At 43.9% G+C, this 12,376-nt stretch overlaps 1 protein-coding gene across 2 annotated transcripts in view; it reads left to right on the plus strand.

The window, feature by feature from the left end:
* Positions 1-5,899: 5,899 nt before the first annotated feature.
* Positions 5,900-12,376, plus strand: part of LOC109914725 (regulator of microtubule dynamics protein 3-like) — a 69,362-nt gene continuing 62,885 nt past the window's right edge. For both annotated transcript variants that reach the window (XM_048618308.1, XM_048618307.1), the window contains exon 1: positions 5,900-6,552. In XM_048618308.1, the coding sequence (XP_048474265.1) occupies positions 6,041-6,552 (512 nt within the window). In that variant the 5' untranslated portion in view covers positions 5,900-6,040. The remainder of the gene's footprint in view (positions 6,553-12,376) is intronic.

Below are 12,376 nucleotides of genomic sequence, written 5' to 3' on the forward strand. Positions count from 1 at the left end.
ATTCATTGATGTGTGGGCGCAGGGGAATGAAGGTGAGTCCTTTGCTGAGGACTGACCATTCGTCCTGAGTGAGGGGGAGATCTGGGTGGATGGTGAACACCTGGCAGGACGCTGGAGCTGGGTGCAGGAGCGGAAGTGACAACTTCAGTGTTGGAAGTGGCAACGTCGGAGGAAGGGGACACAGTAGTGGTATGGCGCACTGACCTTTACATTGCCGACTGAAACTTACAGAATACTGAATGGCCTGGATGGAGTGGATGTTGAGAAGATGCTTCCATTGGTAGGACAGACTAGGACCCAAGGACACAGCCTTAGAGTAAAGGGAAGACCTTTTAGCTCAGACATTGAGTATATTTAAGATGGAGATAGATGGGTTCTTGATTGTCAAAGGGCTCAAGGGTTATGGGGAGAAAGCGGGAGAATGGGGTTCAGAAACGTATCAGCCATGATTGAATGGTGGAGCAGACTTGATGGGCTGAATGGCCTAATTTCTGCTCCTATGTCTTATGGTATATGCTGTACCAGGCAGGAAGATCTCTCAGAGCATTTCTGATGAAGGGTCTAGGCCCGAAACGTCAGCCCATTTCCGATGAAGGGTCTAGGCCCGAAACGTCAGCCTTCCTGCTCCTATGATGCTGCTTGGCCTGCTGTGTTCATCCAGCTCTACACCTTGTTATCTCAGATTTTCCAGCATCTGCAGTTTCTACTATCTCAGAGCCTTGTATTCCTCAGGTATACGATCACCTTACTTGCAGCACAGTGGGGTGGACACCTGCCTCATTGTTCTGAACCAAGAGTAGGCCTTTGACAGGATACTGGACACCTACATGATGGATATGTCCTCCAAAATGAGCTTTCGGCAGTGAATCCGCAAACTACACCGCTCTACACCAACATCAGTGGTGCAGTCTCAATCAATGGGTGGGAATCAGAAAGCTTCCTGATCAGATCTGAAGTGAGGCAGGGCTGCGCACTCTCTCCTGCCCTGTTTCCATGTTGTATAGGGGCTTTTGCTGAGTCCATCAGGAAGAATACGAGCCTGAAGGGGGTGACTATCCAGGCAGCGGAAACCTACACGTCAAAGCCTCCCTGTACATGGATGATGTTACTGTTTTCTGCTTACATCTGCTTCAGGGCACAGACTCATGAGCATCTGTGACCAGTTCGAACTGGCCTCAGGAGCCTTGAAGCAAGAGCAAGGGCATATTCTTTGGAAATTGGGCCGACCGATTCTTTATCCCCTTCACTGTCAGGTCAGATTATTTGAAGGCCCTAGGCATATGGTTCGGATGGGCCGGGTGTGTGCCAAAACTTGGGAACAGCGTATTGTCAAGATGAGGTATAAACTGGTCAAATGAAGCACCGTTCCCTCTCCATTTAGGGTAAAAAGCTGGTCATCAGGTGTAAGGTGTGCTCAGTTTTGCGTGGTGTAGGTCTGACCTATTCCCCATGCCTGACACATTGCAGTCACCCGATTTCATCTGGAGGTTAAAAATGGACTGAGTACCCAGGGACACATGTAGAAAGCTCTGGATAAGGGGGTTAAGAATGTACCCAATGCTGCCCTCATCCTGATGGCCACCTTGGTGTGTGGCTGCATCAAGCTGTGCATAGTCCCTCGGTATGCCAACACCAAGTGTTACTACATACTGAGGTTCTACCTGCTCCCAATGTGACGAAGGATGGGCCTGGCTTTGTTGCTCCAAGTAGTTGGTTCCTTCTGTATCACATGTTCCTCACAGAAAAGTCTATAAAGGAAAATACCTTTGATTACAAATCCATCAGGCAGTGGTCGGCACACCGTGTCCTCAAGGTCCTGTGGGAAAAGGAGAGGGTTGATCCTTTTGAGTGGTTCCCTGTGCAGACTGTCATTGTCATTGTCGTTTGGCAGAATGCCTCATTGTCAGAACTTTCCAACAAGCATCAAGATGTAGCTTGGCTGGTGGTGAGAAGAGCACGATCTGTGAGATCCTTCATGTATTCCTGGACTCTCTCCACCACCGCAAGCTGCCCACGAAGAGGTCACAGATCTTTCTGGAACATGCCTATGCAAAGGTATGGAGAGACACGCAGTGGTTTTTCTCAAATCCATCCGAGCAGCTCTGTGATGCAGGACTCTATGGTCTACAGTCTGTTTCCTGGACCACACACCTAGACAAACTTTGACTGCGACTGAAAGACCATCAACTCAGTGAAAAACGCTCTTTAGTCTGCTCAAAACCTGTTGGTCTTCAAGTGCAAATAGTTGACCTCAACAGTGTTGCAGCCTGGTATAGTCCAAGGTCCAGGACTATGTGCTGAGCGATGCATTAAATCTTGCGGCATCTGCCACCAAGGCGCACTGGGGCAAAACCACAATCTAAGGTCTTTCTGCCAAAGTTAAATGGGAGTCTGTTAAGTTATCAGACCCTCTCTTTGTGTCAAATGTATGCAAATAGTCCTTCATGAGTAGGAAATGCTTTTGGTTTTTTGCAACTGCAGGGAATGTCAAATTCTAGTGTTTATGTTTCTTTGTATTGCAAAGACTGTATAGAACTGCTTTAGTACCTGTGTATGTACATAAAGATTTTTCTATGAATAAAGTGTATTTTTGTAATTTAAAAAAAGTGACCTGTAGACCAGTGGTGCTTGGAGGATTGGGTGGATGAGTGATTCTAGATATGCACACTCTCCAACACCTCAGCTTCACCTCTATGTGTTTCTGATAGTTTTTTGATATGTTCATGCCTTCATGAACCTTCATGCCTGAATGAACCTTCTTTGTTTTGTTTGGTCATAAGCCAAAGATTCCCAATGACTGGCTAGGATGTTTGATCTCTTCAGGGAAATGAGGATTTCCTCCCTAAAGTGTTTTAGTTGTCTTCCTGTAATTCTCCTGCTTTACTGTAAGATATTCATCCAAACACTAGATGGAGAATTAGGTATTTTCTGTTAGAAGACAATTCAGGTGCTAGTATTAATAGGTGCTGGTGTTAATACCAAGGTATTTTCCTTCAATTAAATAATTGTAATTATTAAAAAAGTGAACTTGACTTGGAGTCTTAAAGGCTCTTTCTTTTCCTGCAATGACTTGTCCCTTTGATTATAAAAAAACTGTGGATCTTCAGTGGCACCCCTCATTGAAATTCACTGATTTCCAGATTTCCACTGCTCATTCTTTGAAGAAGAGCTGCTCATTAGTCATGGTCTCTTGGTCTGGATTCCATTCACCAGAATAAGGAGTTTGTATTTATTGTATGGTTTATTTTGTCAGATCAGATCACCTTTTAATCTATATTCAAAGGAATGGGAACCTAGTTTAGGCAACTTGTCCTCTGTTTAACCCTTTCAGTCCCTGCACAAGGCGGCATTAAGGCAATGTGCATCATACCATGATGTCTTCTAGTGTAATGCCTGGATACCAATGACTGGGATGGAGTGCTGCCACCAATCCTTTTGATCTCTGGGGCTTGAATATGTCTCAGCAGAAGAGGGTCTTGTCTTTCACACATTGTGCAGTCTATTATATCACAGTAACTATACACAAGCTACACTAACTCTTCGGCTTATTAACTATAACAAGAGATCTCCATCAAAAGACCATGCTAGAGTCCAACTGATTCTCCACCCAGATGTTGATTGACATCAGACCTGGTAGAGCTCAGCACTGCTCAAACATTAACTCTTTCACTGCCGTGACTTATACAATATACGAATCTGACAAAATTAATGGGCTTTTCCAATGAGGGGAAGCTTCTGGCTCCCGAGTTAGCAGAACTAATTTCTCCTGATCCATCCTATCTGTTCCCTCCAATAGCTTGAAACTTTGATCAAAGCATCCCTTAACTTTCTAAATTTCAGGGAATACAATTTCAGCATGTGTGGTGTCTCTTTGTAAGTTAACCCTTACAGTTCAGTAAAATTATGCCGTATGATGGTGTAATGTCCAGAACAACTCACAGCATACCAGGTGTGTTCTGAACAAGGCTTTGTATAGCTGTATTAGACTTGACCCTTAGATTCTAATCCTCATGAGGTCAGCCTTCATTTAGCCAATTTGATTATTTTCTGCACCAGTTTGTGGCATTTTAATGATCCCAAGAACCTTTCTGTTTCTAGCTTTTCATTATTTATGAAGTGCTCTATTTCTAATTTTTTAGATCCAAAATGAATAAATAACCTTTCATTTGCCAACATTGAACTCCATATGTCATAGTTCCGCCCATTCACATAATTGATTAATATCTTTGTAATGTTATGCTTTTATCCCCACTGTTTATAAATACTGCCTGTCTTTGTAACGTCAACAAACTTGGCTATTATTTATCCAATAAGCAATATCAGTTAAAAAAACAATTACCCAGGCTGTTAGAGGTGTCTTGCTTTGTGAAAATTGCTTGCACATTTTCCTTACACTTAACAGTAACATAGTTCAAATGCAATTTGGATTGTCCCAAAATCGTGAAAGATTCCATATAAATCCTTGCTTTAACTAACTTTAAAAATTGGTAAAATCAACTAACAGAGTTTGGGGTACAAACCACTAATCTACGTATTTGACATCCTACTACATTTTACCAATCCTAATATTTCACATGCCAATTTTTCAAACTTTTCAAAGTGTTTAAACATTCAATAGATTTTATCACCTGTTCTATTATTCAATTTAGTTGTGGATTGATCTGCGTGTTAACTCCATTCACCCACCTTATTTCCATGACCATGAGTACCCTTGCCCAACAACAATCTTCCAAGTGCAGAGTTGAAATTTTGTTTGGCAACCAAATATGAACCAGGGATTTTGGGGAGAACTCCACTGGCCATTTTTGAAATAGCGCCTTCTATATTGGCCTGAAAAGGTCAATTTGATACCTCACCCAAAAACCGGCTGCTCTGCCAATGTCACACTCCCGTGGCACTGGCACTAAAGACGTTAACACCACATTCAAGCACTCTGGAGGTAATGGAGAGGGGCAAAGTCAAATTTCAAGCAAATGTTTATGGCCATCGCCTCCATTACAAAGATCGAACATCAAACTGAATAGTTATTTTAATGAGATAACAAGGTGCAGAGCCGGATGAACACAGCAAGCCAAGCAGCATCAGAGGAGCAGGAAGGCTGACATTTCAGGCCTAGACGCTTCTTCAGAAATTTCTGAAGAAGGGTCTAGGCCCGAAACATCAGCCTTCCTGTTCCTCTGATGCTGCTTGGCCTGCTGTGTTCATCCAGCTCTGCACCTTGTTATCGCAGATTCTCCAGCATCGGCAGTTCCTGCTATCTCTGAAGTTATGCTAATGAACTTGTTTAAACATCTTAACACATCTGGAGCAAGTGTGACTTGAACCCAGGATTCCTGGCTCAGAGGTAGGCATACCACTGCGCCACAGGAGCCCCTCAAACTGCATACAGTGGATGAATTTGAATCTCACAAAGGGTTGCTGTCATCATGATCATCTGTGTTGTGTGTCAGAGATTAATGAAACGCTGCATGGCAACATATCCACCAATCAGAGGCAACTTGCTAACCCTCATTATGGTACCAATTGTTGCTCCCTTTAAAATTTGGTGTTCTTCCATCTGTCCTGATGAGTGTAAGGATTAAACCTTGACAGCAGGTCTCTTTCTTAAGCAACGCCCAAGTTTTACACTACCGACTATCCACAAAAAAGTATTTTTTGAAAAAAATGGTACAGATGTTCGCTGACGTCGCAAAATTAAACACCGCGCATTCACCTACAAGTTCAAAAGCGAACCATGCCATTGAATAATCAGGGAGAAAGAGAGGGCTCACACCAAATCTCTAGTCGCGTACGATGCTTTCCGGCGCTGCCGTGGCGATAAAGAATCATGGGCGTGGGCCAGATCTCGCGAGAGGTCCTTGGTACCGATCTCGCGAGACTTTCCCCTCCCACACCGCTGTCCCCGCTCGCGCGTCCTTAGCAACGGAGCGGAGCGTCACATGGAGGGTGGTCACTCGGCTCCAGCCGGCGACGTTTGGGAGCTGCTCCCATCATGGCGTGACCCAGAAACTCCCCTCCCCTTCTTTTAACTTTCGTCCTAATGTTCAGTCAGGAGAGGTTCAAGGCCATGAGCCTGCTGACGGGGGCCGCGGCGGGTATGGCTTCGGGCTTCTACTACATGTGGCGGCACCACAAGAGCCGCCTGGTTTTGGAGGGCTTGGGACCGGAGGGGACACTCCAGCCCATCGCCAGGGCTCAGGCCCAGTCCCCGTCCCCGATTCAGATGCAGTCTGCAGCCCAGCCCAAGCCCGCTCCCAGCAGTCCCTCAGAAGAACAGCTCGAGATTCGGTGGCATCTGGACTCCATCCAAAATTGCCTGGACGGTCTAAAGGCAGAGGTGTCGTCCCTCAAGGAGTGCATCCAGTCCATCGTGGAGAAGCAGACCAGCCTGAGGAAACCCAAGAGCTCCAGGAAGAAAAAGAGGAGATACGAATCCAAGAGAGACAGCGACGATTCGACGGAGTCTGTCTCCATCTACTTCACAGCAAACGCAGGGAAAGCCTCAGACAGCGAGAGTGAGACGGGTTTAGTTAGAACTCCTGCTCGCAAAGGGTGGGTAACTTGGTATTTGTTTCATTAATTGTGTGACTTAGGCCTTAACTTATATCGAAGTCCTCCTGTTGGCCACCCTCAGCACCCCAGTGGTAATTGGTCCAAGGGGTTAAAATCAGCAGTAGAAAGATGAGGTGACTGTTTTCTGAGCTTCATTAGAATAGTGCAGCAGTCCAAGGTCAGAGTGGAAACATAGTGGAGAATTAAAATGATAGGTGACATGTATCGTGTGAAGCAAATACAATATGGTAAATTGGAAGTTGGACAAGTAAATTGTTGTACTGTGGAGGTATGTTTGGGTCCTTGCATAGTGGAAAGGATAAAGGAAAAGCTGTGATTGCATGGGAAGGTGTTTCAGAAGTTGGGATATTGCAGGTGACAGTAATGAACAGAGTATTAGAGAAGAAACTGTCACTTTATAATGCTGAAAGGATGGGAAGATAGTGGAGACTTGTTTAGTGGCACCATGCTTGACATAGTGGTGATTGATGCATTAAACAGAGACTGGTAGGGTGGAAGGTTAGGAAAGGGGGAACCTTTTCTGTGGTTCTGGAGGGAGGAGATGGAGTCATAGCAGATGTGGTGAAATAGAATAGACATGGTAAAAGGCACTGCCATCAAGCTTAGAGGTTATGGGTAGCCAGGGGGATCCTCAAATGAGGAAAGTGGAAAACAAATGGGGGTCATAAAGTAGAAGGTTGCACTTTACAAACAGTAGCAAAAGAGATGGAGAGACTGGGAGGAAGGAAAAAGTGATTACAGGAAATTGCTAAGAGGAAGTGTAATTAAGGTAGTTGTGGGAATCTTTAGGAAGTGACTATTAATTGATTGACTGTGTTTAGAATAGTTGGAAAGAGTGTGGAAGAGAGGGACAAGCTGGCATTAAGATATGCAGAACTGCATCTTTGAGTCTTCTGATGTCCTAGATCATGAAAAATGGGAACAGCAGTAGCCTGTTCGGCCCCTTGAGGCTGCTCCCCCATTTAAGAGGAATGTGGCTGACCTGACATTCTTCACATCCACTTCTCTGTGCTTTCTTTGTAATCCTTAATTCCCCTGCTGATCAAGAATCTAGTGATCTCAGTCTTCAATATATACAAGGACTCTATTCCCCACAGCTGTCTGTGGCTAGAAGTTCAACCCTATGGCAAGACTGTCGACCCTCTGACAGAAGAAAATCCTCCTCACCTTAGTCGTAAGTTGGGGCCTCTTTATTCTTAGATTGTGCCCTCTAGTCCTAGACTCTCCTATGAGGGAAACGTTCTCTCAGCATTTACCCTTTTAAGCCCCTGCAGGATCTTATGTATCAATGAGATTATCCTTCATTCTTCTAAACTGCAGTGAATTGAACCAGCAACCTGTTTAGCATTTGCTCATAAGACAATTCCTCCGTACCAGGGATTGTCCTAAAGAGCCTTTTCTAAACTGCCACCAATTAAATGATGCTAGCTTTCCGTATTTCATGTACAAGTACCCTCTAGTCCCTTTATGTTGCAGCTTTCTGCAGTTTTTCTTCATTTAAATAATATTCTGTTCTTTTATTCTCCCTTCCAAAAAGGACATCATATTTTCACCTACTTCTTAACATAGCAAAATAGCTCTCTGTAAACTGTTTGTATTCCTCTCTCAACCTGCCTCTCCATCTATTTTTATGTCCAATTGTGTAGTTGCCTGAGCCTCAAGCTCTTACTTAACCTATTTATATCTCTGTAAACTGTACCCCTCTTGCAACTTGTCTTTGGCAAATTTGGCTATAGTACATTTGCTTCCTTCCTCCAATATATTGTAAACAGTTGTGATCCCACCAAAGATTCCTGTGGAACCCCATTGGTTACATGTTGCCAACCTGGAAAAGAACCCTTTATCCCCACTCTCTTTCCTGCCCATGAGCCAGTTATCTGCCTGATACTTTGATAGTTTTTAGTTGCATGGGCAGAACTGTCTCCTTTTCGATGTGAGCACCCAGTTTCATTTTTCTTAAACTTGCTGCTTTTTCTTACCTGCAGATGGCAGCTGTTGAGAATCCTGCCATTCACACCTCCTCTTGACGCATTTTCTGTTTCTTTACTTACCTATTACCACTCTCTTCAGCCTTGAGCTGTGTAATTTAATCCCTCCTGCCCTACAACTACACCTTCCCTATTTGTTCTTTTCTTGCCCTCCACCTGCCAGCTGATTGAACCTGTTTGAGGCTATTTTTAATTTCTCCTTAAGGGGACACTCGTTCATGTATGGAGACAGACAAGCGAGCCCACAGATGGGTTCCCTGTCAATGGCAGTTGATGCCTGGTTGAGGAACACGGTATTGGAAGGTTAATTATCTCTGCCCTTTTCTCCAGCCCCCTCCTCCCCTGCCCTTGCTGATGATCCCGTTGCACCATTGCTTACGTTTCTCCAGTGATCCAAAGATGATAACTTAGTGAGGGTCCAAATTTGTTCCTGGCAGTAGCCAGTAATCATGATGTACTTCCAATTGGCCAGCTGGGCCAACATTTGGTGGGATTTCTTAACGATGTTCCACGTGGCAATGCTCCTACTGCCAGTTAGCGGCTTACTTGCCTTCAGCTTCCTTGCAATTGGTTTGGCAGGATTCCCACTAGTTTTGGTGATGGTTGCCCCATCACCCTCATTTAATTCCACCCATTAATTCTAATTAACTTTTCACAGACAGTGCTAAGCATTTTCTAGTTCTCTTTGAGTTCCATGTATGTTTGTATAAATATATAAAAATGTCATGTGTGTATATTTTCCTGCATACATATTTGTGCATTTATATAATAAATAGGGAATTGAATATATTTAAAGTATTGGCAAAGATCTGTAGCTCGGGTTTTGTAGCTTCTGGATGTTAAGGTGGAGTGATTGACAAACGGGGAGTTCCAAACCTCATATACAGAAAAGCAACAGATCAAATCCTCAACTTCCACAGCAACCACCCCAATGTCCACAAACAAGGCTGCATTAGGACGCTCTTTAAACGGGTCAGGACACACTGCCACACTCCAGAATTACGCCAGGAAGAGGAAGAACACTTATACAAGATCCTCGCTTGAAACAGATATCCCCGCAACTTCATCCACAGACGCCTACATAACAGACAACAACAGGAGGACACAGTATGACCGAACACACTAACCACACTTCCTTAAATGAGGAACATATTGGAACTGACAAGACTCCTAAGACCACCAGGAACCATGGTGGCCCACAAGTGCACAGTCACTCTACAACAAACACTTGCAAGGATTCAAGACCCCATTCCCACAACAGGCAGAACGAATGTGATTTATAAAATACCATGCAATGACTGCCACAAACATTACATCGGACAGACAGGAAGGAAACTTGCTGTCAGAATACACGAACACCAGCTAGCAGCAAAAAGGCATGATGAACTCTCCTTAATATCTGTGCATTCAGACAACGAAGGCCATCAGTTTAACTGGGACCAGAGTAGCCCAAGCCAAACATAGACATGCATGGGAATTCCTAGAGGCATGGTTCTCCACCCATATTTCAATCAACAAACATACAGAATTGGACCCCATATATAAACCCATACAGATCAAAACCAGAAATGACAGTACTCACCATAATGGACCGGACAGTATAAATTCCAAGTGGAATATAATAACATTGCTTCATCGGTGGCTCCACTGATGATGTCGCCTAGCAAGGTAATGAAATGTTTGAACAAAAACAAGCCAGCCCAGCAAGCAAGTCTACAACCTCAATTGAATATATATTCCATACTTGTGTATGTGTAAACATGTGCCTGTACTCCCAAGTGTATTTATGTCAAATTTTTCAAATAATCCAGTTATATCTTCTGTAAGAAAAATCTTTTGCAACATTCAAAGCCATTTTGAAAATCCAACCTGTGCTATAAATTTCACTGCAACATTGCTATTTATGTTTAGAGCCTCCACCAATCCATTTATTTAAAAGAGGCTCAGGTTCCTCTTAAACTCAAAAACAACGAAGAATTATGGAAGCTGGAAATTAGAAACAAAAACAGAAAATTAGAAACAAACTCCGCAGGCCTGGCAGAGCGAAAGCAGAGTTAATATTTTGGGGCCCATGACCCTTCTTCAGAACTGATTGTACCTCGGAAAAGTTTGGTACGTATGCTGAAGGTGGGGTCTGGGGACAGGGGTGAGGAGTAAACAGTACGTGGAGATGAAGCACAGAGAAACAGTGCAACAATTGGGCAGAAAAAGTAGTGAATTAAGGTTGGTCTGAGAGAATCAATAGTTGCTAATGGGGACCATTAGTAGCTGACAGTGGCTGATTGTGGTAAGAGCCCATGTGATGACAAGGCCTGGTGTGTAGGGGTTGGGGTAAAGACATGGGAGAAGTGCTCAGGACCTAAAATCTATTGAACTCTATTGAGTTCTGAAAGCTGCAGGATCTCCAAGTGGAAAATGGAGTGCTGAGCTTCGCTGGAGCATTACAGCAAGCCTGAGACAGAGATGGTAGCCAGGGAACATGGTGGCGTGTTGAAGTGGCAGGCAACAGGAAGCTCAGGATCATTAGTTCTGAAAAAAAGGTCACAGGATCCAAAATGTTAATTCTTCTTTTTCAGATGCTGCCAGACCTGAGTTTTCCAGCAATTTTGATTTTTGTTTCCTGTTAAACTAAATGAATTTAGAGCCCAGTCAAGAGCCCCAACTTATGATACCACCTGATGGTATTACAGGCAAGTCCAATCATGGAATGAAACCCAGCTAGATGGATCATATGCATGTTTTTTGTTCAGTTAGTTACTATGGTGAAGAAATATTCACGAGGCTTCAGATTTCCTTTAGTAAATGAGAAGTTTGTTACACTAAAGATTAAAAAAAACTAAATAAAGAAGGGAGGAAGATCTTAATGAACGCAGTGAAATAAATTTTCAACCTGTTTACCTACATTATCCGTGGAAGACTCGAGTCCAAACTTACATATGGTTGGGTCTGTATTCATTGGGATTTAGAAGAATGAGAGGTGACCTTGTTAAAATGTGCAAGATTGTAAGGGGACTTACCAGGGTAAATGTGGAAAGGTTTTGTCTTGTGGGAGAGTCTAGGACTGGAGGGCAGCAAATCTGTGGAAATTTTTCCTTTAGAGGCTGGTTTGTTAAGTGTATGCAAGGCTGGGAGACACATTTTTCATTAGTAAAGGAATCAACAATTATGGGGAAAAGGTGGGAAAGTACAGTGGAAGACTATCAAATCAGCCATGATCTCATTGAATGATGGGGCAGGCTTGATGGTCTGAATGACCTGCTTCTGCTCCTACCTCTTATGGTCTCATACCCCTGTCTCTTTAGGGTTCCACTTAACTGACCTCTGGCAGGTTATTTCCTTTAGACTGTGGAGACAATTCGATGACAAACTTGGAAGGATTCAATGTCAACTTTTCACAGATCTGAAAGCCTGCTCTTCCTCAGTTCTAATAACCTGCTGATTCCAGACAAATTGTCCTGGTTTGGAACATTCACAAACAAAACACTTCTGCAGAAGTGACTAGAGATAGCAGGAACTGCCGATGCTGGAGAATCTGAGACAACAAGGTGTAGAGCTGAATGAACACAGCAGGCCAAGCAGCATCAGAGGAGCAGGAAAGCTGATGTTTCAGGTCTAGACCCTTCTTCAGAAATGGGGGAGGGGAAGGGGATTCTGAAATAAATAGGGAGAAAGGGGGAGGCGGATAGAAGATGGATAAAGGAGAAGATAGGTGGAGAAGAGACAGACAGGTCAAGCAGGCGGGGTTGGAGCCAGTGAAGGTGAGTGTAGGTGGGGAGTTAGGGAGGGGATAGGTCAGTCCAGGGAGGACGGACAGG

This window comes from Rhincodon typus, chromosome 39 (assembly GCF_021869965.1).
Source record: "Rhincodon typus isolate 14 chromosome 39, sRhiTyp1.1, whole genome shotgun sequence".
Classification (NCBI taxonomy): Eukaryota; Metazoa; Chordata; class Chondrichthyes; order Orectolobiformes; family Rhincodontidae; genus Rhincodon; species Rhincodon typus.